The sequence below is a fragment of the Pieris brassicae genome, chromosome 2 (genome assembly GCF_905147105.1).
Source record: "Pieris brassicae chromosome 2, ilPieBrab1.1, whole genome shotgun sequence".
Classification (NCBI taxonomy): Eukaryota; Metazoa; Arthropoda; class Insecta; order Lepidoptera; family Pieridae; genus Pieris; species Pieris brassicae.
This window is the reverse complement of record NC_059666.1, coordinates 9,384,491-9,412,031: the sequence shown is the minus strand read 5'-3', so window position 1 is coordinate 9,412,031 and position 27,541 is coordinate 9,384,491. Positions and strand designations below refer to the sequence as shown.

The following is a 27,541-nucleotide window of genomic DNA, read 5'->3' as shown; positions in this document are numbered from 1 at the left end:
GAGGTATCCTGATGCTTTATCAGAATAGATCTGCAAAATAGCAGATTACATATGAGATGCACCATCCTCAAAGGTATACTCAGCTTAAGCATTTTCTGCCTGAGCGCCGGAAGTAGGACACTGTCATATGCAGAAGCAATATCAAGAAACACACCCACAAGGTACTCTCCTTTTGTAAAGGCTAGGCGAATGTCTGTTGTCAGTATACTGACGCTGTCTGTGGTACTCAAACCCCTCCGAAACCCAAATTGGGAGAAGGGGAGAATATTTCTACTTTCCATTAACCATTCCAGTCGGTTTTTAAGAAGGTGTTCTGTTACTTTAGCTAAAGTAGATGACAAAGCTATGGGTCGATATGAATTTGAATCTGAAGGGATTTTTCCAGGTTTGAGAATGGGAATGACTATTTGAGATGTCCAAGATGCCGGTATAATACCAGTTTCAAAACATTTGTTTATTATTTTAAGGTAGTAAAGTTTAGCTTTGTCATTCAGTCTAGCCAGGAAGGAATATGGAACGCCATCTTCCCCTGGAGTTGAATCTTTGAGACCATTAAGAGCGATTTGAAGCTCAGAGAAAGAAAAGGGAGCATCCATTTCATCGGAAGCTGGAGCTGGCATAGAACTCAGAAATGAGTCCACGTAGGGAACGAAAGGTGGAGCCAATTTGTCTGCAAAGTTATTAATCCAGTCAGAAGGGTTATTTGAAGAAGCATCAACATGGTTCAGGGAACGACGGAATCTCCTCACATTTGACCACACAATAGTGGATGGAGAGCGAGGGCTAAGGGATTCACAAAATTGTATCCAACTAGATCTTTTCTTTTTCGATACTAACCTTTTAATTTTAGCATCAAGCCTCTGATAATTATTAAAGTTCTCCTGAGACATACAGGCTGAGTAAGATTTCTCTGCAGCCGTTCTCTTACCAAACAAATCGCTGCATTCATCATCCCACCAGGGAGAGGAAAGCAGCAGATTTTTAGGAGAGTGCTTTTTGGGGATCTGATAATCGGCCGAAGATATGAGAGAATTTAAAAATAGATCATAGCAAGACAAGACATTTTCTTCACGTTCCAAATCCGGCAGAGTGTCTACCATACAATCAACGGATTGGGCATACTCTTTCCAGTTTGCTTTTTTGAGTTTATATTTCAAAAGGGGGTTGTGGTAAGAGAGGGGTAAGGATTTGTTGTTTAATGTAATAAGTATGGGAAAATGATCACTGCCATAGGTGGACTCAAGGGTGTTCCAAGTTAGGTGCGAGGCTAGGTTAGGGGAGCAGAGGGTGAGATCCACTGCAGATTTGGGATTCTGATTAGGGTATACCCTGCGAGTTGGGGAGCCATCATTGAGGATACAGAGATTGACAACGTCGAGTAAGTCAATCAGCAGTGGAGCAAACCTATCACTAGCGTGGCACCCCCACATAGTGTGATGGGTATTAAAGTCACCCATGGCTATGATAGGGCTGGGAAGGGATGATAAAATTGATTGTATCTCGGGAAGAACAGAAGGAGAAGGGTGAGGAATATACAAAGATACAAAAGAAATATCTAAGGTACGAACAGCAACAGCATTAATCTGTTCGCTATGGGTAGGAAGAGGAATTTGGGAGAAAGGGAGGGAATGCCGTACAAAGACAGCACTGCCCGCATACCCATCATTCCTGTCATCCCTCAGACAGGAGAAACCAGGCACCCGAAATCGGTAACCAGGTCTCAGCCATGTCTCCGAGATGGCAACAATTGTGGGTTTATGGAGGTTTATGAGGGAGATCAATTCGTGTTTTCTTGAACGTAAGCTTTTACTATTCCATTGAATTAGGGTTATTGGGTCCGTTTTGTAATAATTTTAAGAGTTGGGATAGGTTTTTGGCAACGTTGGGCGGTAGGGGAATTTCGCTACATGGGGCGACAATACTGAGAAGAGAAGGAATTCAGAAATAAATTCTAACATTTTGCCCTGAGAGGGAAGGGTGTCAACATTATTGTTGAGAGCACAACCATTTGGGAGAGATGAGGAGCACTCACCAACAATAGTCTGGTGAGCTGTTCTATCGTACCCCTTTGCTAGAGAAGCTTGGGGACGAGAGGAGCGATACATTGTTTGGCGATATGAAGTTTTGGTAGGAGTTTGGGCTTTTTGAGGAGATCTTAGAGAATAGACAGGAGGGGTAAACATTTCTTTTGTTATCTCAGCATATGAACGTCGGACAGGTGGAAACTGAATTGCTGCTTCAATGTATGAGATATTGTTCTGGGACATCACCATTTTTATGGATTGTTGTCGAGTAAATTCTGGACAGCCCTTGTCAGAAGCAAAATGTTTACCTGAGCAATGTAGACATGTGGATGTTTCTAAGGTGACTTCACACGTATCACCTGTATGGGGCTGAGCACACCTGTAACATCCGGGCTTAGATCGGCAGACCGATTTGATATGACCAAAACGGCAGCAGTTCAGGCACTGTATGGTTGGAAGTTTGTAGGTTTCGACAGGGAGGGAAGTGTGGTAAGAGTAAATCTGAGAAGGGAGCATTTGTCCCCTGAAGGTAAGGACAACAGATTGGGTAGGCACCCAGGTGGTGACACCCTCAGTAACTGATTTTCGGTTCAGCCGCCTTGACTTTAATACCTCACCACCACCAGTTCGTCCATTGACCAGTTCGTCCATTGACCAGTTCGTCCATTGACCAGTCTACCGGTACATCTTTGACCAACCTCATTCTGGTTATGTTATAAGAAGGGATAATAGTTTTAAACTTGCACATAGCGAGAATCGGGTTAACCAGAAAGTTGTTGGCAGCTTCAGCAGAAGAGAACTCAACGGTAATTTTATTACGGCCTACATTTTTTACACCACCGTGTATGACAGAACTAATTTTGTGCTTATGCATAAACTGACCGAATATAATAGCACGTAACAAGGCTCCAGAAGATGGGTCCTCTACTTCCCGGGAAACTTGGACAATGAATGGACCTTTATCATCATTAGAGTACGATCGAGGGCCATCGGAAAAGGAGGGGTGGACATATAGGTGTTGAACAGACGGGTTCGCCTGAATGGGATCCGTAATTGTTTTTTTAAAGGAAGGCATATTTCTCTCCTCTCCTTGTCGTTTGCGAGACGTAGAAAAGGTTCCCGGGTCGGGAGGTTCGGGGTCAGGATCCATTTTACTGGAACTGCAGCGACTATATAAGTTTAAATTTTATACTTTACCAGCACCAATAGGGTTAGTTTTGTGAAGATAGAACAATAACAACTATTTTAGCTTTGGAAAATCACAGAAACACCGGGAAAAAAAACTAAAATCTCACTGACACGTGCGTCAACCATCAACCATCACGTATTATTTTTCCACCTTTATTTACTACACGAGGAACATTGAACATTTTCTTGTCGATAACATATAATGTCAGTTATCAGTATATACTAAAATACCATTAGATCAACACAAACTTCATTTGATAGGAAGGAATTACGCAAAGCCTTTACAATTTTTAATATCAAAAACGTTACGTAAAAAGAAAAAAATCCTACTTTTGTAACATTTATTGTTTTTAATTCCTATCTATTGCTATTTTTTATATGCCAAGAAATGTCTGTCAGATACTGGCAACATTTTTTATATTACAATCATATTGACTATGAACTAAATACTTATGAAGTATGAAATTCTGTGGTGGTTTGCGAGCGAGATGTGATTCGGAGTGTTTTTATTTTTATTAATATTTTGTATAGCATACAAAATTATACGCGCATAAACCTATTTCAACCTTACTTGTTTATCCTTTTTATATATCTATTAAATAAGTGTAATGTTAAAGTTTATGTTAAGTGTAATTATTAATTAAAAGTACTCCCGTGTTACTGTGTGATTTGTTGATATCTTTAAGTGTGTGTTAGTTAGAACGAAAATCAAGTGAATATAAAGAAAAATGGGAGATAAAGAGGACTATTTGACATCGTACCGATTGTTTTTCGAAAATTTTGCTGCAAATGTAAATCCAGAGGACCAATTACCTGTGTTTGCTTCTGACTACTCCATCACGGAGGCAGAATTGCCTGGCGATGTTATTTACTGGACCATCGAGTATCTACGAGAGAAGTAAGTTTATACCTTTACTATGTTCACATTGTATAAATGTAAATTAATTTTAGGGCATTTTTGTAAAAAAAAAATTACTTGTATTTGTAAATATTGTTTAGATTTTTCAATATTTTATAATCTTCCAAGTATTAAACTTAAAATTACTTATATTATTTGACTTAGAAAATATGAACAAAAATAAAGAATACAGTCTGTTCTTTTAATATGCATACTTTAAAATGATTAATAAATAGTAATCTTTTGATCAGATATAGACTAGGGTAAAAGTGAAAATTTTGTGACCCAAAATATTTAGCTTAAAGTTATCATATATAATTAATAAGTTTACAATGTTCATAACCCTATATTATCTGCTATTTATGCCATTCCATTTTGACTACCTTTGAAAATTATTTTAATTACTTGACAATAAAAAAACATAGAAGGTAGCTTTGAGTCTGCCAATACCATTCATATTCCCGCTGAAATATTTCAAAATGTATATAGCTCATATTTATTTTTTTAAACTGTGTGTAAGTTGTTTATGGCTAGGAAAGATTGCATAATAATATAATGATCTTGAAATATAATATCTCTATTCTCTACAATAAAAGTGATGACAGTGATCAATGTGTGGCTGGTACCTACAACTGTACTACACCAATAACTGATACAGCAAATGTGTGATGTTTATACATGTTTCTATTTGACCTCTGAGTGTCAAGGTCAGGATAACTGTTGGCAGCCTTTGTTACAAGACAGGTTTTTGTGTTTTTTTAGACTGTGAAATTTCAAAGAGCAATAAACTGAAACATTTTTTTTTACATTTTTAGGATTTATATGTTTTACAACAGTGTTCAATTTAATATGCATTACTATATGTTAAACAATATTTTTTTCATTTTATATGTATATGTTTTAACTCCAGAAATGAAGGTAATTTGGTTTGTAATTCAAACCTCTAGCATTATTTTCTTCTGTGCTTTTTTATATTTATATAAACTTACAGTTTATACTTTTATACATTTATAGTGTGGAAACGGGTTCCTTGCAACTTAAACAATGTTTGATTTTAAAAGTGTATCAGGTCAATCACCTGATACATTTCACCTGTAGAAATATGTTATAAACTATTTGCTTAGTTGTTAATAATAATAGCTGCTTTTTTGACATATAAATGTCAATGTTAGTCCTAATCAACATAATATTATTTGTGTATGTAAATTATATACATCATTGTGTTATGATTAATTAACAATTGAAAACCAGACTAATAATATTTAGTGAACATTCATGTTCTAAAAAAATGTGTATTAATTAATTTATTTTCTGACATAATTATATTATAACTAATAGGTTAGTACTACACAATAATACCTTTAAAAAAATTAGTGGCATTATAACCTTTTTAATAGACAATATTATATATTAAGGCTTCAGATTTCCAGCCACTGAAGCCAATTGTCTAAATCACAATAATGCACACACCTGGATAATTCTACAATTAAGAATACAGTTAAAAAAAAATATTTTAACTAATCATACTTCAAGCATGCAGCTTTGAGCATTCCTGTCCTATATTAATCAATATTTTTGGCTATAAAAATTAACCCTAACCCCACAAGCAGTGTTGGCCTAGTGGCTTCAGTGTGCGACTCTCCTCTGTGAGGTCATAGGCTTGATCTCCGGCTGTATACTGAATTTCTGTCCATGTGCGCATTTAACATTCGCCGAACGGCGAAGGAAAACATCGTGAGGAAAGACGCTTATCTTAGACACAAAAAGTCGACGGCCTGCGTCAGGCACAGCGGGCTGATCACCTGCTTGCCCTTTAGATTGATCTCGAAACAGATACAAAAACCTAAGGCCCAGACCTAAAAAGGTTGTAGCGCCATTGGTTCGTTTGTTTTCGTGTTTGCCTAACAGAACAAAAATTGCTTAAGCGAGGATTGATTTCACCGTTTCACCATATACATTACAATCGCAAGAGATTTGGCACATAATGGTAATAACGGAGAAACCTCCAAATAAATCAAACTAATAACACAGTAGAAGTTAGCTTTTATGACCAGATATTTTTTTGTTTCGAATGTTGGGACTGCTGAAATAAGGTATTAATTATTTAATTTAAGAACTAGTGAGTCAGTATGGTAATATCTATAAACCGCAACCCACAGGTGACGTACGTCATTGGTGTGTATAGTAACAGACTAGTAGATGTGTTTGTGTAGGAATAATATTCATGTTTTCCGTGATGAATAATAAAAGACTCATCGCTGTTCTAGCATCTAATTATCATTAGCAGGCATTCGGTCTTTGTTCTTGTAATTTAAAACTTACACTATATATATTAAAATTTAACAGTCTCTAATTTTAAAACTATTCTAGATGTATTACGTTGGTTAGAACTGGCAAACTAACGCAAACTGGAAATTGCAAATATACATTATCTAATCTATGTTAACTAGACTGAAAAGATTTTATTTGCACATTGTTTAAGACTTCTTATGTATTTTAGGAGCATGTTTAATACTACTACTGCTTTTACTAGTAATTATATCATAGACCATATTATGTTACATGTAAATATAGTTGATTTCGAATGTATAAATTTGCAACCATTATGTAAATACTTTACATAAGTAGAGAAAAGTATTTTTGGCCTTTGAAATTCGATTGACCTGTCAAACGCAAAATACAGACAGTATTTTGACAGACTGGCGTAGAAGCTGTCTGTCGAAGTACATATCAACGTTATGTTCATTTTGCTATGAGAAATCAATCAATTTGAACTATTTATATAAATTATTATTGCTGAATGTACTTTGAACCTCATAAAATACGGTTTTTATAGCTTTTTAATTTTATTGATATGTCTCTGCATCTTGGTTGTATTTGACATTGGTATATTCTACGCGCGTGTTGAAATGATTACACGTTGTGCAAAGTATATCCGATACTATTTCGTTTTACACATTTACTACGCAATAGTCTCTGTGAACAATACTTTATTATATATTGTCTTCAATTTCTCTTTTAAGCAATCATATTTCTGATGCGATCCCAAAGAATTTCGTAAGAAAATCGTAGCCTACGTTAGCGAAATCTGCTTATTTTTTGGAAGAATTGTAATGGGGGTATTTCTTGCTTGACATAGATATTATAGCACAGATAGCCTAGTAACTTCAGTGTGCGACTCATCATTGAGGTCGAAGATTTGATTCACGGCTGTGCACCAATGGACTTTCTTTTTATGTGCACATTTAACATTCGCTGGCACGTTGAAGGAAACCGGCTTGCCTTACACTCAAACAGTCAATGCCGTGTGTCAGACACAGGAGGCTGATCACATACTTGTCTATTACATTGGTTATCATGTAACAGATACAGAAATGAGGCCCAGACCTAAAAAGGTTGTAGCGCCACTGATTTGCAATATATTTCCAACAACAAAAAAATAGTAGTAGCCCGAAGTTTTTGCTCGCCAATAATTGTATCTTTATATATTGTATTATGTGGGCTATATACTTATTACATACTATTACAGAGATATTATTTTCTCACGCATTGACCTGGTAATGCGTAATATAATACGCGCGAGCATTGATGATACACTGTGAGAACTAAGAACCTTTCCGTTTGTCACTTTAAGCGCTTCGTTTACGTAATCGGATATGTCTAATCAGACGTAAGTCGGGATTAATGCTTAAATCGTAGTTCTATATGTTTAAAAAGAACGTGAACCCCTCTATTGAACCTCCTTCGGAATCTTTCCCTGTTACTCACTTAATAAAAACTTAATTTAAGAACAGAAATGGTGTATACAGATATAGTAAGGGAAAACGTCAATCACGAAACACATTTCGAACGAATTAAGTGTGGTGTGAAATGTTTAGTAACTATGTTGAAATGTTTCGGTTGAGAATGATGAAAAGGTCAGAAAGGGTCACGTTAATATCTAACTAAGAAAAAAATCTATGATTTATGTTACACAAAAACAAGAACCCTTTCAAGTGGACCAACTCAACTTTAAGTTGCTGTTAACACTTGTTTTTAGTAATAAGAAAATAATAATAATTTACCAAATTCCCGCGTAATTCGTTGTATTGTATTAATATCACGACACGTAGATGAAAAATTAAGTAATTCTCGTTCCCGTTTCAGACATATCTGACCTAATAAATCGTCTTAAACGTATACGTATGAGTATTAACCTACTTTTATAATAATTATTCATCGAATGAATCACTCAGTTACGTAATTTACGCATAAAAATCAGCCTTACTAAATTCCCACGACTCTTGCATACAAGTGCAGCTTAATATAGCCGTGATAAACTTGGCAATCTAAACAAGGCCGATCACATCTCTTTGAAGATTAGTTTATATTTATTATATTATTATATTAGTTTACACAGATTGTACGATATTAACTGGAACTCTGTAAGGGTATTTTAACTCCTGTGTGGAAAATCACTAAGCTATAAAGCATGTTGCGTTATTTACGTACCCACTTACACAGTTACGCCTCTGGCTTTACGACCCAAACATTCTGTCCTGTATTAGTATTGTTCGGGTCCTGTATTAACCTGTAATATACTAACAGCACCTTCATGTTACTGTATGCAATGTTTATAAATATTTTTATTATGATTATTATTAAGCTATTTTTTGTTGACACTCAGTATGATATATATATATATAACATTTATTTAAGTTACATACAGCGCCGCGCCGCCCATGTGTGCGAAGTGTGCACACAGGCGCTAAGACAATGAGGGCGCCGCCACCGAAATTATTTATGTTAAACTTACACAACAACATATTCTTTGTTTTATAGTATCGATAAGTAGGAACAATAGGCACAACATATCCCTTGTAAATAACAAAATATATAGTGCATTTATTGTACAAGTCTCCTAAGAGTATAATACCTACGTTTACGTTTGAACATTATTCAATATTTACGTTTGAAATTTCATTTTACGCTTTGGGTTTCGGTTTACATTAATTACTCAATGTAGCGAATCAAAAAAACGTGAAATGTGTTTATGATTTCAATAATATGCCGACATAACATACCTTGATAAAATCCAAAATTAATTAATTTTCATACTCTGTAGTCAAATTCAACAATTTTAAATTTATGTCGAATTAAAGTGTTTTTCAATAATACTGAATTGTAATCCTGGCGTTTCACACATAGAGCAAATTAGTATGATAATAAAGAACTGGAAAGTTGGAAATATGAGAGTAATTCCTAGTTTTCTGTCTAATTATACACATTTACAACTAGCGCTGGATTAACGTCATTTATAATAGAGAAACTAAACGAAATTAATTTGGACATAAACAACTTAAGGGGCTTATTATAAGGGATCAAATATGCGCGGTAAGAATAATGATGAAAAAGATTGCTGGATCTACATCCCCGTGCTTTTTATATATACAGTGCTGCTAAACGACGCTGCCAACATCGATCATCACACGACTGGGTTTTTTTTATATTGTGCTAGAATGATGTAAATATTTTTATTCATTAAAATTACCATAAATCTGATCTTAAAAACGGATATAATATCATTTATAAAGTAACTAACAATTTAATTCGCGTTTTATTTTGCAACAATCCGCAAACGGACGTTTTACCTATTTTAGAAATTATTGTTTAAGTAAGTATATTAAAGTGAAGAACATTTTTCTTTCAGTCAACATTGACAAATAATAACAAATACATTGAAACTTGAAGATTCGTAAAAATAGGAGGCGCTTCATGGGTTTTGCACACAGGCGCGCCAGGGGATCGGTGCGGTCCTGGTATCACCTAACTTAATCTAATACATCTGTAATCAGCGTGTCCTCTGACACATATGACTCTTACAGCTGCTGCCATTATTTTCTAATGTTAGCTCTTCTTGTCTCTTCCAAGTTGTGCCTCCTATTAACTTTATATCGTCTGGCTATCTCCTGAGCTGTCTTCCTCTTTTCCTTTTTCCATCGCGTGCCATTCTGTAATATTTTTTGTCCATTTTAACACTCATGCGTCATACAGACTTTCTAGGCCTTAAAGTAAATAAAAATAATAATATACAGCCACTAGAAAAACCACTTCCAAGCGCTTTGCTTTCAGGGTGCTTCAGGCTTGGAGCATTTTTAAGACAAGCATTTGCTAAGGTCGAGAGCTTTCACGTCGTTAATGTCGTCACCAAATTTTTTATAAAGATTTGAGACGTTCTTCACAGAAATGTACTAAAATAAACGTGATATTTTACTTATACAATGAAATTCAAAGTTTGACGCTAATCTAAATTTGCCCCGGTTATCAAAAATATATTTTTTTTTACCGGCTAAAATGTTGCTACTTAATTTCGCATCTCATTATAGAATGTCCTGTATTTGGAGCCTCTAGGTGCGATCTGGAGCAACATATCGATATAAAAGTAACCGAGAATTTACCCGAATTATTAAGAAGATTCAGACCGTAACTAGAAGACTGTAGTAAGATAGTGAAATGCGTCACTGCAATAAGAAATCTATGTATGTTTATAGAATTGGATTCGTAAGTTAGGGAAATTTATTATTAAAAAAATGTATAATCGAAGTATTAAGTATTAGTGAATTTTTTTTCGAGATCTACAAAAGTTGGGGTGAATTTTAAACTTTTAAGAGTAATTTAATGAATGAAACTGATGTTAGTAGATCGAGCCAGAAAGCTTCCATGTGTCACTTGCAAGTTGCATCATTGTATCGTAGACCGCTTTATAAATCTCGGATCCCAAATCTCTAACGATGGCAGCTCTGTCTTCGAAATAAAAAGGTGAATCGGCATGGCTAAAGATGCCATAACACGTTTAGGCAACATCTGGAAGAAAAGAGGAATTGGTGTCAAAACCGAAATAAGACTGATACGGGCTCTAGTGTTCCCTATCTTCCAGTATGGAGTAGAAACGTGGACTATCTCGCTGGCTTGTGAAAGGCAAAGGATTGATGCCTTTGAGATGTGGTGCTGGCGGCCAATGCTCAAATTACTGTGGACTGTGTGCGAAGCGCACCATTACATCGAACCTGACCCAACTCCGCATAAGGACTCGCCTGTCTACCATATGCCTACAGCGAATGGTACCTTAATTCGGCCATACAATACACAGAGGCGATATGAACTTGGAGAAACTGATCGTGGTAACACAGAAGGCAGAAGATCACGTGGCAGTTCACCAACCAGAAGGTCCGATCATGTGAAATACTTAAAACTGTACACTGTCATAAGAGAGGCGCTGGAAACAGATAGCCCGTTCTAGATGCTTCGTTGCTGACTGCGACGCTCAGACATGAGCTGCTGAATAAAGAGAAGAGTTATTTGTTGATTTGTGATGGGCAAGTAGGTTTTACCTTTTGTGGCTAAACTCTAAATATTATTTTGCCACGGATGCGGTTTACTAGAATAATATGGCAGCAAAGGCTAATTTAGTCTTGACGTAATTTTCTTACCGAAAATGTAACTTGTGTTATGCTCAATATGAGCAGATGTTATCAATCCGATGTTTTTTGCTTCATCTAATTTTCCGTCCAATTGTGTCATGATACTTGTCCTCATGAATAAATTGGTGCGAAAGCAGTGTGGGAGGTAAGCGGATGTGATAACGTTTATTGTTGAAGAGGATTTCACTCTGAGTCAGGAGATATTTCTCATCTTTTTAGAAATATGTTTATACAGCCTTGTACATTATGAATAAACCAGTATTTTATTGGTTTAATCATCACGGCGTCGGTTTACTCCGATGAGTTGTGTTACCTTACATTAGGTAAGTTACATATATATTTACAAATGTAAGCCATCGCATACATGGCACCAAAAACACATACACAAAATGAAGCCTCATAAACTGTAATACAATTATTGTTTCCGATATGCCCAAACAGTTCGACTTTATTTGTATTGAAGTGTCACTTATATATATTATTAGATGAGCCAAATTAGTGTTTGTTAGCGACGCCACCCGAAATTTTATGTTAGATATAAGCTCATATGTTAAACCAATAGTCAGTTTATACCCAGCTTCAATCAAAGAGTTTTGTTTAACATCTCCATACAAAAACCGCTATCGAACTTATTCGTGATATAATCTTTTTATATGGAACTGTTGTAAATATTCTTATAATGTTAAGCCTACATATTAGTTTCTGACAATAACAACAAACAATAAATACAAAAAATAGTATTACTTTGCTGGTAAAAATGAGTTTCTATGAATAATATAGTGACATATAGTTTACAAACGTTTATTTCAATTGCGCTATCGTTTTTCATACGAATGATCCCATCATTTTTCAGTTAATTAATTATGTTTGAATTTGCGTGGAATTGAGTGCCGTCCGGAAATATTTCAAATGCCTCAGACTGCAATTTTAATTTAAACACTTAATTTTTTAAAGAAAACACAATGTTTCAACGGATTGAAGTTATGTATATAAACTTATAATATATACATAACTTCAATCTGTTGAAACCACACACACCACACAGCGTGCGTGATCATTTTTGTCCTTATGAAAAAGCAGACTAAAATTCTTTACTGAATTTTGTTTATTTCAATCCATTCTAAAAATATAGATTTACGCTATCTTGTTGATGCATACGTTTATTATAGATAATTATGTCATCAGTACGCAATACGTGCGTGTGCCGAGTGCAGAGAGCATTAAATTACTTTTCCGCTTTAAAAAACAATAAAGAAAATGTTCGAATTCATGTTTAGATAAGGATCATTGACCTCTTTATGAACGCCATAGACAGTACGTCCGGATTTTAGTTTGTGTCCACGCTTAGTTTCCGGAACACATGTTCCTTTCTGTTAATGTGTCTATGAATGGGAAAGCGGAAATTGTATTTTTTTTTATGAAATACTAGACAAATGTAGTCGCTCCACAGACTAATAAAACATATAAAATTAATTTTATAAAAAGGAAATATTTGATTGTTTGCATTGAATACGGTCCTAGACTACATGAATGTTTAAAAAAAAATCTTTCCAACTACGTAATCCTTGGTGTAGATAAGTTAAAGAATATTTTCAAAAAGTTAAGGTTTCTGTATGAAATGTCTATAAATCGCGTACGCTCCGGTATTGACAATGGAGCAAAGTGATTGAGTACTTAAATTCTATCTAACCGAGACATATCAGAAATGTATGGGTTCGGTGACTTGAATGAGACATTATTTATTAGAAATTCGTAAAATCTAATAACACTACTTACTGTTTGTCTGTTTGTTTTATAGAAATCATCAATATCTACAAAAAAGTCCGCGATACCATGTCTAACCAAAAAAATGTTAGAACCGTATAGCACAGCTAGTATACTATAAAAATATAACATATATTACCGAACTGTGACCGAACGGATACAGTTCTGAATTGTCTCGGTTAGATAGAATTTAATTTTTTTTTACTATTGGCCAAATTTGTGCCTTACAAATCGAAACATTTGTAGTTAAGTTTCTATAAAAAGCATTGAAATAAAGTGTCAACGAGAAAGTGTTTTTAGACTTCATAATTGTTTACATGAAATTTTGTAGATCTCCATTGGACTCACACAATTATTTCATTGCTTTACCTTTAAGCAAGCAGGTGAGCAAGGAAGCGATGTTGTTCCAATACAGTAAGGGCAAGATTCAGGGTGATGTTCAGAAGCGAGACTTCGTGAACTATGACTTCCATAAGTCACGTTTTGTCATATTTATGGGAGTCAGACTTAGCGGTAGATCCCTTATAATGAATGTATGTGAAAATCAATATATTTTTGACGTATTTAGGGAAGTCATAACGCTAATTCTCAACTCTGCGTTATACTAAGTATTTATAAGGAACGGTCGTTCAGAAACACAATGCTAAAACTATCTAAATTATTATCTTAAAAATTACGTTAAAGTGTTGTTAACAGTTATCTTGTTCGTTGCATAAAGGACGAGAAACATGATGTAATGGTAAAATTAGCAGCATAAGAACTATTTGGTTGCATGTATTATGCATTCGTAACATAATAACATCGTTTCTACGTTATATTAAACTAACATTAAAAGCTAAGGTATACTAATCTAGTAATAACGATCTTCAATTTCACGTGTACTTGTTATTATTATAAAAGCTTTATTAATAATAAATAATAATTGTTAAGCTTACATTTTTTAGTATTAGATGTGTTAGTAATAATAATAAGTTCTAAAAATTAAGGTTAGTGTTGTTAGTGTTCTAGTACAGTGTGAACTCCATGTACAATTAAACGGCGAACTCCCTAAAGCGTCGAAAGCAATTGGCTTTGGTGGGTTTAGCTTGTTTTCCATATAATAAATTCCATACACTCTACATAACATTACAACCAATCTCAATAACGTCAACAATTCAGTTACAATGTACTTTTAAGTTGCTAAAATTTGTAAAAACTGCGCAGCTGTGTACGTGTACGTCGCTTTATTATCCTAGCCCGCAATATACTGTCGTGTGTCGTTTTTTGTTTACAAATTAGGATTGCTTGCACGTGTAGACTGTTCTTACTAACTAATTCGTAGGTGTCATGGATTATCTATACCTTTTCTTCTCTCCATTTAACGACAACTCCGTATAACGCCATAAAATGCACAGTCCCTTGTGTCGTCATACAGAGTTTACACGTAACGTAAAAGCCTCTGGCGTATTTTTCCATATCTCTTTATCTTGAGCAACTTTTATCCAGTTTTTCCCTATTCTATTATGTCATCTGCCCGTCTTTTCTTTCGATAAATAAATCGTTTATTTTCAAAGAAAGATCATATTACATGCTTTTGTCGGCCTATACATCTCTTTCCGGTATATACATAGTCCATTTCGTTGTTTCAAGTGCCCATATTTTATATGTTATGTATTCTTATATATATATATATATATATCAGTAACTAAATCGTATTATTTATAAAGCCTCTTGTTGAGAAGTACTCGAAACGTCGAGTTATGTACTTAAAGAATATAATACATTTGTGATAAATAATGGACAATATTATCTAGGGCGTTTTATGTCTAATCACTGTATTCCACCATAGCCAAGTTAACTGGACGTAAAAAACGTGATGTCGTAGAATTTGTTTATATTCGGGTTAATCATAACTCTAGTTGGTATGAACGCAATTACGTAACATTTTTATGATCTTTATTTTTCAAGTTATTAAAAAAAATGATTATCTAATAGGGAAAAATGTATATCACGCTGTGCAATGCGTATTGATCTTTCTTTTGAATTAGAAAATAAATTTTGAAAAATAAAAAAAATTAATACCAAAACCGCAAGTATATATCAAGTAAGTTTTTCAAAAACTTCGACCAAATTTTTTTTATTCCAAAAATTGCTCTTAAGTTTATTTCAGGTATACCTACTACTAGTTTCATAGTAGGATGTTTACTAACTACTTAATAACAAAAAAGTTTAGCTAATTGAGTTTAACTTTTTTATCGTATTTATTTGCAAAGTGACATAGACAAGGATGAATATAAGTTCCTCGAGGTATATATAATATAACCTTTATAAAATACAATTAAGATTATAAAAGATGTAATATGTCAGTATGAAAACAAAGAAATTTAGCACTTGCGATAGTACAAATATAACGTTATCTTTGTAGGTGTAGCCGTTCTTATGATATGAATACTCATGTTTGTTTTTGTTTTACTAGTAAACACAGTACGTATTCAATAGCAAAGCTAAAATAAAACATACGCGTGGATTGTATGACTTTGCTTTTGTGAATTCGATGTAAATATTCTGTATGTTTGGTGACACTATTTTTTTTTAATGAGGTGAAAATGCGCTTACGCAGGTCCGCGCTATGGATGTCGAGCTTGACGCGGGGTCTGTGGGGCTGGGTCTACACTCAAAGTAGTTACCCACTAAAAACACGCTCTTTAGATGGGCCCTCGAGGTTTGCCAGGCATTCCCAAAGAACATGGACTTATATCCGACATAGAGCTCCATCACGACCTTCCGGCCCACTTGAGACCCAGACAAATTTGGTGACCCTGACTAACTTCCAATAACGTGTTGATCCTCACGGTTATGTCTGCTATTTCGATGTAGTTCTCTCAAATTTTGTGTACAGTACAAGAACTTAAAAATTAGAGTTGGGATCGCAATAGCGTTTGGAGTAGTTGTGTATAGGATAGGTTTCTCAAACCTATCCTATACACAACTACTCTACTCTACTACTGTTTGATTTAAATTATGTAATAATTTATAGTATTACGCACCTTTAAGAATACATACACAGACACACACCCACACACCTATACACATACTCCATGTGGTTTCCTCATATATAATTATTTTGTAAATGTTGTAACCTCTTATGCATGAATAATAATAATTGTTTATGAAGAATAAATTTACACTACATTTTAAGATCTACTGGCGATCCTAAGTGCTGGGGGCCTGATGACCTGTAACAGGCATCAATCTCACACAAACAAGCATTTCCTTTTATTATAAATAACTGTTGCTTTATTTTGTGAAATAGGGAGTTTTTGTGAGAAAAATTAAGATTATTATTATAATAATATTTACGTTACTCTGCCGTGAACAGCCTCATCCACGCTGTCCATGTTTGAGTATGACGTCCATATTGACAGCTCCTTTGAAACTATTTAATACAGATAAATATCTAAAACCCCTTTAGTGAAGTCACATCATATTCGCTAGAGATTTAAATAGAGATGCAATTACTGCCTAATAGCTCTATTAGCTAGACAGAAAGCTGTAAAGGCAATTAAGCTATTCCCGCTCAGCGGTAATTGTCGGTTTTTGAAATGGCTAAGCCCTGATCGATATTACTTCTATTGAAGACAGTTTGACTGGTGGAATGTTGGAGACTATGTTCCAAATGTATGATAAAAATTTATTCTTTGTCTAATGGTGGCGATATCCCTTTGGGTTGCTTGGTTATTGTTTTTTATAGTCAAGTAAGGCGTCTGTGCCCGTCACGGCGTCGATGTTTTCCTTCACTACACCAGTGTTACGCACTTAGATTGAAAATTTATTTGTAGACGAACACATTATCTTAAGGTAAGATACGCGTCTGAAAACTATGCTAAACCTATTCTTTCAATGTTGCTGACTATATGTTATATATATTGTTTCGTTAAATAAGAAAATAGGGTGGAAGTTATAGGAGGCCTTCCCCCGGACAGGGAGATGTGCATCTTAAGAGTTATAAAATTTTATATATATACATACGTTACCTATGTTTATATAAAGCGAGGTACCTGCTGTCAAACTGCGTAAGCAGTTTTGCAGGGCATGATGTAAATGAAAGTGTAACTTTTTATAAATAAATATATTACATATATACATATTTCTCTTTGTAGTATTATAATTCTTTTCACAGTGTTTGGTCGCACTCCAAAACAGCTTGAATGTTTTTTTATACATTTTGCCTGTAAGTGAAATTAAGCCGGGTGGAAATGCTGAAGCGGCACAGCTGGTTTAAAAAAAATATTCAAAGTAATGGTATAAATCTAAGAAAGTTCTTTTAGTTGTTACAAGCAAGAACGCTTTTAGTCCAATGCATTTAGAAGTCTAAGAATGGTGTCAAATTGTTCGGTTTTTGCTTTCAGATCATGTCCGGCGACACTAATGACTCCGCTGTTGCGGATAATACTAGACGAGGTGCGAATTGCAGCGAAAAAATATCCAAATGACTTTGGTTATAATGCTGATAAGTCAGGTAATACAATATGTATTTGTATGTTATATGTTTTATTTATTAACACTTTGTTGCATTACATGTTTGGTACATGCACATTCAGATAACATAAATTAAGAAGCCAATGGGCGACCTATAGGCAACCCTAGTAAGGAAATAGAAAACATTAAGGGTAAAGCGCAAATTAAATAATAAAATTACGTTTAACAATGTATACTTATACAATTATAAACCTAAAATAAATAAACCTAAAGCTACGTTCTAAAATACATAAAAATTATATATTTACAATTACAAATAAAATGCAGAGAAGAGAAAAATGTTAAGAGGTGTTAATTTTATATGAGGTATAATAAACAGTATCATTGACTATAAAAACAATTTGGCAATTTTAGTATAAAGATTGTTTTAGGTATAAGTAAAAAATTCAATAATAATAATAACCATCAAATGCGTATTTATTGCGAAGTTAATTTAATAAAATATGTTAATGAAATACTGTTTTATAATATCATATGAATTAAAGTCGAGACATATTTTTGTTTATCGTAAATATTGATCCTTATTTATGACTGGACTAAGAATATTGGATGGCGTTTTATGAAGATAGTAACTTTCTCAAATTGGCACGAAACCGAGACAGATCGATATGAATGTCATGAAATTTTTGGTCCATCTCTAGGATTTTAAGCATTCTAGCACAACTTATTACTGAATTGCTTAATGGATATATTTGACTGACTGAATGACTTTGTTAAAAAGAACCGTTCAGCCGTCTGTAATTTATTTTGTGGGACTCTCCTCCAAATGGTTTAGCGATACGGTTTTACGATACAATTTGTTTAACCTTCGATATTCTATAAAATCGTAATTAATATTCTAATATCAATCCTGACTGTGAGGATGGACTGAAGATTAGCGATATCCAAAAATAAAACAATAAGCCGTTTGCACTACGTTATTACATCATACCTTTAACTTGTTGTCCACAATTTTATTTTGCAAAATTTATCCAACTGTAACATATGAATACATCAGATTTACATCTAGTCTATGTTATTCATATTTTTCTTTAAAAGCACATCCTTCAAGATCCTTTAGGGAACTAAAAGTTTCATTTGGCGAATCAATGGCGTATTACCATATTTTGAGTCGTAGGTATTAGTTATTAGGGCAATAACGTAAATGTTGAAGGTGATTTTCTTTTTTAATATAATTGTCAGTTGTATTAAGAGTTAAGTCTTGTATGTGAGCCTTAAGATGTGTGATTAGTATACCTCGCTTATCACAATTAATATTGCTGGGGTCGCAAGTTCAACCACTTGGTTAATATACAACCCGTGATAAAGAAATTAGTATATTTACAGCCATGATATCATGGAGTTATCGTATAATCTGGCTTATCAGGCGTTGACGGTTTCCATTGTTACATCACGATCGGACACCGAGCGCCTTTGTTCTAATACTTAGACTTGGTATCTCTAAGGGTTCGAACTTCGTACGCTATCTTTATACTGTTGATATAATTCCGGAAACATCGGTTAAAAATTATGGATCCGACACAGCGATTCCTGTACTTAGATGTAGCTACATCAGTTGTTGTAAAATCTAGTATTTACTATTATATATATCAGATGAAAGCTATTTTTTTTCATATTCGACGATTTAAACACGTTTGTTGTTGTGTATTTAGAGCAAATAATTAAAAACGAACTAAATGTACATTAACGAAATTATCTAATTATAATTAATAGCAAAAGCGTGTATGATGGTATATTTTGACGAATGTTTAGTAACGTAAATAAACTACTACCACTTTCTTCACGGAAATATTATGACCTTGTATGATATGAGCGATGTATGATTAGCATTTTTTTAAACTGTCGCATTAACTTTTATGATTATTTGATAGAATTAAAATCTAAACTAAAACTATCTTTATGGTTGTTGCGATCTATTTCAGGGGAGGTAACATTTCGTAAACGATTACTAACGTTATGCACAAAATAATTTCCGTAGAATAATGACATACTCGGTTTTTTTTTGTAGTAAAATGTTTTGTAAAAAATCTGAAAAAATATTACAGTTATACTACCCAAGGAATTAAAAATTTTAAAACATTAAAACAGTCGTAATAGTGCTTCACAAACTTGTTTCCCGGAACAATCGTATAGAAGTCGGTTTGAGCTGTCGTTAACCTAACGTTCGTAGTAAGGTTCTGTTATAGTTTTCACTAAAGTACTCTATTTCAGTAAAAACGAAGGCAGTGAAACTATCGACAAAACCATGCGGTTTTGATTGGACAAACGTAATGTACGCCCAACGCCTATTGGAGATGCGGTTGACCAATGACAATCGAACGAAACGCACCGTCGTTTCGTTTGATATTTTCACTTACAGTTAAGCTTTATAGTTCACAAAGACATTGCGTGAAGTTTCTTATAATCTCCTTATCAAAACCTTTTAGAATCTATTCAATATTAAAATTTTATGGGATTTCTTTTGGTTCCTAACAAATACAGGTATTTAAACCGGTTTCACCACAGGAGTTAACGACAGCTGTTGGCGTCAGGAAGTTGGGAAACCTTATTATTATTAACCTGCTTTGTTAGCAGATGTGAATGTTAACATTCATTAAATTCGTGCAACATTCTTGCGTGCTCGTGAAATTCGTCGCATTTGATAGACGTTGATTTATGTTTTGGAAATGTATAAATACGATAAGATGGAAATCTTTAGGGAAAGTTTGAAATTCTGATTCTGTATTGAAATGATTATTTTTAGATTGGTCATAATTGAAAGAGCAGTGCTGGCGTAGTTACTTCAGCGTGCGACTCTCGTTCTCAGGTTGTAGGTTCGATCCCCGGCAATGAACCAATCGACTAGAAATCATTCTATGTACAATCGAACGGTGAAGGAAAACGTCGTGAGGAAACCTCGTCTTAGTCTCAACAGTCGACGGCGTGTGTCAGGCGTAGACTGATCACCTGTTTTCATATTCAATTGACAAATGATCATTACAGATACAGAAATCTGAGGTTAAGACCTAAAAAGGTTGAGGACCTGATTGATTTATATCTTTTTAATAATTAAAAGAGATTTCGTAATGAGGTTTTAAAAGTATTCGTAATGACGAAGGAAAATCTACTTCCTAATGTTTATTTTTGAAATTCCAGCATACAAAGCGATATCACTGATGCAGGCAGTGATAGCTAGAGTGAACGCTGTATGTATGAGGTATCTGGACAATTCTCGGTTGGACACACTCCCTCCGCCACCACGGAGCCAAAAGGAGTTTTTGACAGTTTCCGCTGCTTTGCGGAACTCACGACGCGTTATGGAGGATCGACACGTTGAAATTGGGAACTTGGAAGCGTTGTTTGACATTGAGGTACTGTATTGAAAACGTTTAGTATACGTATACGGTAGCCTTAAGATTTTTTTTATGTAATAGGAGGCAAAGGAGCAGGAGGCTCACCTGATGTTAAGTGATACCGCCGCCCATGGACACTCACATTGCCAGAAGGCTCGCAAGTGCGTTGCCGGCCTTTAACAAGCTATCGAAGATGTTACAAAACAGATTTGTAAAGGTGAGTTAAAAATTAATAAGATAGCAGTGTTGGTCTATCGGTTATAGTGTGCGTCTCTCCATCGACTCGGTAGAGTAGGTTCAATCCCCGGCTGTGCACCAATGGACTTTCTTTCTATGTGCGAATTTAACAGCCTAAACAGTGAAAGAAAACATGAAAACATCGTGAGGAAACCGGCTTGGAAACAAAAAGTCGTCGGCGTGTGTCAGGCACATGAGGCTAATCACCTACTTGCCTATGGCGCCTCTGATTTATTTTTATTTTTAAAATAAAGTTGAACATAATGAAGCGTCGTCTTGTGACTCATATATATCGTGTCTTATTTTGTTTAAGGAAATAAATTGTTAAAATAAATGTTTCATACTGCTCCTATAAACAATCGAATAGGTTTATATGAAGCCAATTTATTTGTATGGAAATTATTTATTTTCGTTTAATTAATTTAGATAGAAATAAAGTTATTATTCAATGAAAGTTAGTATCGATATTAAGCCATTTTATTTTATATGTAACTCGTTTTGAGTGCTTTTCCGCGTCAAAGGCTGCCCCAACAAGACTGATAACTATATTTTGATTATGTCTTTGGAAGTGTTGTCATATTGACGGCATCTTTAAATTTAAAGAAGTTTAACATTTTACATTATTAGTCATATGAATTGGTCAATTATTCTATTATTTGTCTCGTACATATCATATCAAATGTTATTAAATTTATATCAACTACAGTGTCTCACGCAAATAATCATTTATTGAATAATATATTTTTTCCAACAGTAATACACGAAGTCGATTTTTAAAGACTCTAGTCGGAAGATCTTTTAATACTTACTATGTGTTTCGTACTCACTTAAATTCGACATTATTCATGATTACTTTTGTGCGTTACATATTTCGTACATATACATTCAGGTAACATAAATTAAGGCAAAGGACGGCCTTATTTCCATCTCTTCCAGGCAGCCCTTGTAGAAATATTTTATTATTACAAAAGTCACCGTTTATATTTTTCTTAATTAATTAATTAATAATTATCTTATACCTTGCAGACAACGGAACACACAAGTTTCTATGCAGTATATGACGGGCACGCGGGTTCGTCCGCGGCGCAGTACTGTGCGGCGCATTTGCACCAATATTTGGTGGAGAGTCAGCACTTCAAGAAAGACTTACGAAATGCACTACGAGACGCCTTTTTGAAGACAGACTCCGAATTTATTAGGAAGAGCAAAGTTGAGGTAAGTGTAATATTTCTTCAAGGATGCATTATTATAAGATAACTTCATACATTCTGTAGTTACAGAGTGTTCAGAGGAGTTGTTCAAACTAACTTGCAGCTTAGTTTTATCATCGGACGTCAAGGCCGAATACAGAATAACATCCGTTTCTCCTCGACGTCCGTTGTTCTACTGAGCGTTTTTTAAGGCAGTTTTTTCCGCGCACCACCACAATGGAACCAGCTGCCCATTGAAGTATTTCCGAACCAATTCGACTTAGGGTCCTTCAAGATGAAGAAGTGTACCAATTCTTAAAAGGCCGGCAACGCACGTGCGAGCCTTTTGGCAACGTAAATGTCCATGGGCAGCGGTAAAACTTAACATCAGGTGAACCTCCTACTCGTTTTCCTCCTATTACATAAAATAAACATATTACGGGATTGAATGCGTTGTGTTCATTCGGTTTGCATATGTGTGAAATACGGCTTGACCATCCTTACGTATTCGGAGGTACATTGGTACTTGAGTGAAGAAAAATACAAGTTTTACTGTGCCAAGCACATAGGCAAACTTAACAAACACGTAGAAAACAACACACACAGAAGAATCACAAATCGTTTTTAAATACTAATTCGTGTTCAAGAAATGAGATCAATTCTGAAAAGGCCGTCTAGTATTGCCTTTGTTATATAAATCAACATTATCAGGAATTTAATTTAAAATGGTATAGAAACATACTTTGAAATGACTAGTATATTTCCAATTCGAAAAGATATAAAATAAGATTGGTCATATCTCTATCAGTTGCATACAAAGTGCGTTATTGAAAACAATGATTCACAATGCATTCCCTAGGCTCATTTATGTTATTTAGTCATACTCAGCTTTGCGAGTACATAAAGCATTTAATTCAAAGGAATAGAAAGATCTAATATTATAATATACCAGCTGCCCCCGCAAACTTCGTTTCTCCTTAATGTGGTTTTAGTTAGCCTTAATACCGTGACACGAAAGAATAATTGCACTATATTATCGTCACTATAGTTTGAATTTGATTTACATTTCGGTCTAAGTAATACGTGGTTGGCTATGCTAACACCAAAAATGAATAAATGAATGAAGCAAGAAATGAATAGAAATAATTGAATTTCACGGTAATTTGTTAACTCCAAATTAAATTAAATTTATACTTTAGCCTCAATAACACGTGGTAATCATGATATTGAATTACAAATTATATGACACGTTTGTCGGTTTACTATAGCAGTGCCATCTATTGATTACTTACTCAATCCAGTCGAAAAGTATCGACATCTGTTAGAATCTTTTGGAATTAACAGATACTTGTGACTGTCAATTAATTATAGACAAATATTTTGCAATAAAATAAAATTGCGACTATAATTAAAGATCTAAGCTATCCTATCTCTTAAGTTGGACCAGACTGCTCACGGTGTGCCAATTTAATTTAAAATCGGTTAAGTAGTTTAGGAATCCATCGCGGAAAAACATCGTGACAGGAGATTTATATATATTAAGATTAAATTAATTATATAAGAGTTACATTGAATGAGAGAAAAGATGAACACAGTTAGTATGTATGTACTTTCTCCGGTAAAGGCCTCCTCCAAGGCTTGCCATCTTTCTCTATCCCGAGCTATTTGCATCCATTGACGACCGGCGCTGTTGTTTTGATATTATCGTATTGGCTTACTGTAAGGATAATATACGTATGTATTTGTGTAAATAAATAAATGATTCCTATGACCTCTTATAACTGTCTCGTGTGTCAAGGTGTATTTTATGATGAAAAATATATGTTAAATCAGCTGACGCCAAATTCAAACCGATTAATAAATAACATTTGTTTGAGGCATACATTTATGAATACAAAATGGGATTTTCAGTGGGCCATACTGCAGTGACATTATTATAAAAAAATAGAAAACAATCAAATTACAAACATAAAACGTGAGAGAATGGTGTATGTGTCGCAGTAAAGTAGTTAAATCTGAGAGTTAATTGAAGCTCTAGACAGATCATTACATCATGACATATGTCGATATTCAATCGAAAACGTTTAACTATCTGTCTGACCAAAAGCCAGCGTGTTGATTAACAATGTAAAACAAGACTTTGCCATGGTTATTTCATTTATTAGTGTTATTTCGGTGTGATCGTGAAGAACTGAGAGCTTGGAAATTCCGTGTTTTGCTTTATTGTAAATGGTTAGGTTAGGTTATTCTAGTTGCCTAGGAACGTTTAGGAAACTCGTTTGACTGACGGAACTTTAGCGACTTGATTGAATATCTATTTTTAATTAACTGTCTAGAGATTCAATTAACTCTCTGATTTAACTACTTTACTGCGACATATGTACTTTGAATGATTTATGTGAAAGTAAAAAAAATGTAACAAAAGGTACAATCTATGTACAAATATTAGCATTTGTGAGGCTATTAAAGCATTGAATTTAAGTGAAAGTTATTTATATATATGAATAAATATTATTTCATGAATTTTAACAAATAAACCTATCTATATAAATACAAATGAATCGCAAAGTATGTTGCTAAACTCAAAACTCGAAGACGGCTTGCAACTGTAATTTCTTTATACCCTTTGAGGAAAGTTTTTATGGAGGGAATTGGAAAGATTGCACGGAAAAACATAAAAAGTCGTTTTCGTTTCTGTAATTGTGAATGCAATAGTTTAGGTATATAATACGCCTAATTTGGAACTTTCCAACAAATTATTTGATATCACCTAATATTATTTGCGTCATGATAGATGAGACAAGTGTTGACCTGGCTTAACCCGTCATCTATTTCTTGTCCCTACCACGGTTGATTCGAAGAGATTCGAAGCCAATTATAACAAAAAATAAAAAAAAACAAAAATCTCCAAAATAGTAACGTAATACTTGAACGCTCCCTTATATAATAATTTATTACGACCCGACGATTATAGGTGGGCTGAAAAGTTCGTAGGCTAACACATAGATGGCGCTACTAGTATTGAATTAATGTGATAGTATTACCTCAGATGGTCCAATCCTCCAGTCAAGAGACTTTGCGTATAATGTGTATTAAAAAAATATGATTATTTGCAGCACCGCGTAGTGGGAGGCAGTACAGCAGTTGTGATTTGTATTCGTGGAAAGCGGCTTTTGGTGGCATGGGCCGGCGACTCACTGGCTCTTGTTGCTCAACGTATGCGTTTAATGCAGCTGGTACATCCACATAAACCAAGCAGAGAGGTAATTTTTTAATTATTTGTTTTTAGGCCAAGCCACGTCGTTAGACCTTGTTTTACGTAAATATCAAATTTAATATAACAAAAGTATTGAATATAATCAATGCGTCTCGGCGTTATTTTTTACAAATTAACAGTAAATTATAGAATGTTTCATATATATATGTAGTAAAAAACATTCTTTACATACTCTTAAAGTGTTTTTATATAAGATGCTAGTGTTAGTTGTTCTATCATAAAATTGAATGATTCAAAATCAGTAACAAAAAATCAATAGCTGTCAATATTTAATGTACTGATTTTTGTATAAATTACAAAACATTAAACCGAACTCGTAGACGAGAATAAGACCCTTTAGTAAGTTTTAGTCGGTGCAGTCACAATACAACAGATTTTACTACGATGTATTTCTGGCTTTAATTACTAGATGGCGCTGGTTTAAAAAAATGTAGTTTATAGAAAATTTAAAACATAAATACAGGCAAAACAGTACAAATAGAAAAGTTCAATCTAAATATAATTGGTGTGGAAAGGACGTAAAGAACTAAATTGTAACCTCGTGAAAAGGAATGAATTCAAATTTAAAATGAATCAAAATTTCTTCAGCATCACCTTCATGGCTGAAAGTATTCCACGCTCCACTTCAAAAGACACTTTTTCTTCTAAAGTAGCGAACTGCGCATTAGACTCCCGGGGTCTTTGGAGATACGACCTTCAATTGTTTACAGAAACAGTATGCTCCTCCCTCAAAGGCCGGCAACGCATCCGCTGAAATTTTTCCATTGGCTGCGATGACTGCCATTTCAGCCATCTTCTAGACTAGCAAAATCTCTTACATTACAGTGGATCAATACACGGAATGAACGGATACCAATTGGATTTACAAAATAATAGTAATAACACTTAATTAATATAATAGATATAACAATTAAAACTTTTATACAGGACGAGAAAAACCGTATAGAAGCGTCCGGTGGGACCGTGATGTATTGGGGCACATGGCGAGTGAACGGGCAACTCGCCGTCTCTAGGGCGATCGGTGAGTTTTTCTTTTCTTCCCAGTTATCAGTCTTATAAAACGCGGTTGTTGCCATGGTTACCATAATGACAGTTATGGTTATAAATTATTTCTTCATGTTTTATAAGGCTGCATAGTATGATTAAGCGCTGAGTACTTAAGGTGATATTCATAAATGAAAAGTGTCACTCCCGTATGTCAAAAAAGTATTGGATGACTATCGGGAGTCGAAATCAAGGTTTTATTTAGAAATGAAATTCAGAAGTTATCATCGATCGATAAATTGGTAATTGGTTAATATATTTTTCTCCAGAGCTTGTTTGTTAATCACGCACTTTAACTTTTGAACATAAAATGAATCTTGAACAAAAATGTTCTTTTTATATTAGATACAAAACTATTAAAAATTTTAGGATATTGAATAAATGCAGCCTTACTCCGATGCTGGAGGCCACTTTTTGGTTTCAGAATTAATGATTTATTGCAAAACTCGACTGAAAGTTTCCTTTGAAAAATATCTTTTTTTGTTTGTAAAATAATTTGGGGCCAGGTTATATAGTCATCCACGCCTTTGTTGCCCCGCTTCCACTAAATCCGCTATTATTGGAATGAAATTCATATTTTCTTTCGTGGTATTCTGTTTCGTCTAGCCG

At 34.3% G+C, this 27,541-nt stretch overlaps 1 protein-coding gene across 1 annotated transcript in view; it reads left to right on the top strand.

Annotated features, from left to right (window-relative positions):
* Nucleotides 1–3,669: 3,669 nt before the first annotated feature.
* The window catches only part of LOC123720051 (titin-like), an 83,617-nt gene continuing 59,745 nt past the window's right edge, over nucleotides 3,670–27,541 (top strand). The window contains exons 1-6 of the mRNA XM_045676493.1: nucleotides 3,670–4,110; nucleotides 17,723–17,832; nucleotides 20,988–21,202; nucleotides 22,448–22,636; nucleotides 25,728–25,874; nucleotides 26,816–26,909. Of these exons, the coding sequence (XP_045532449.1) occupies nucleotides 3,941–4,110; nucleotides 17,723–17,832; nucleotides 20,988–21,202; nucleotides 22,448–22,636; nucleotides 25,728–25,874; nucleotides 26,816–26,909 (925 nt within the window). The 5' untranslated portion in view covers nucleotides 3,670–3,940. The remainder of the gene's footprint in view (nucleotides 4,111–17,722; nucleotides 17,833–20,987; nucleotides 21,203–22,447; nucleotides 22,637–25,727; nucleotides 25,875–26,815; nucleotides 26,910–27,541) is intronic.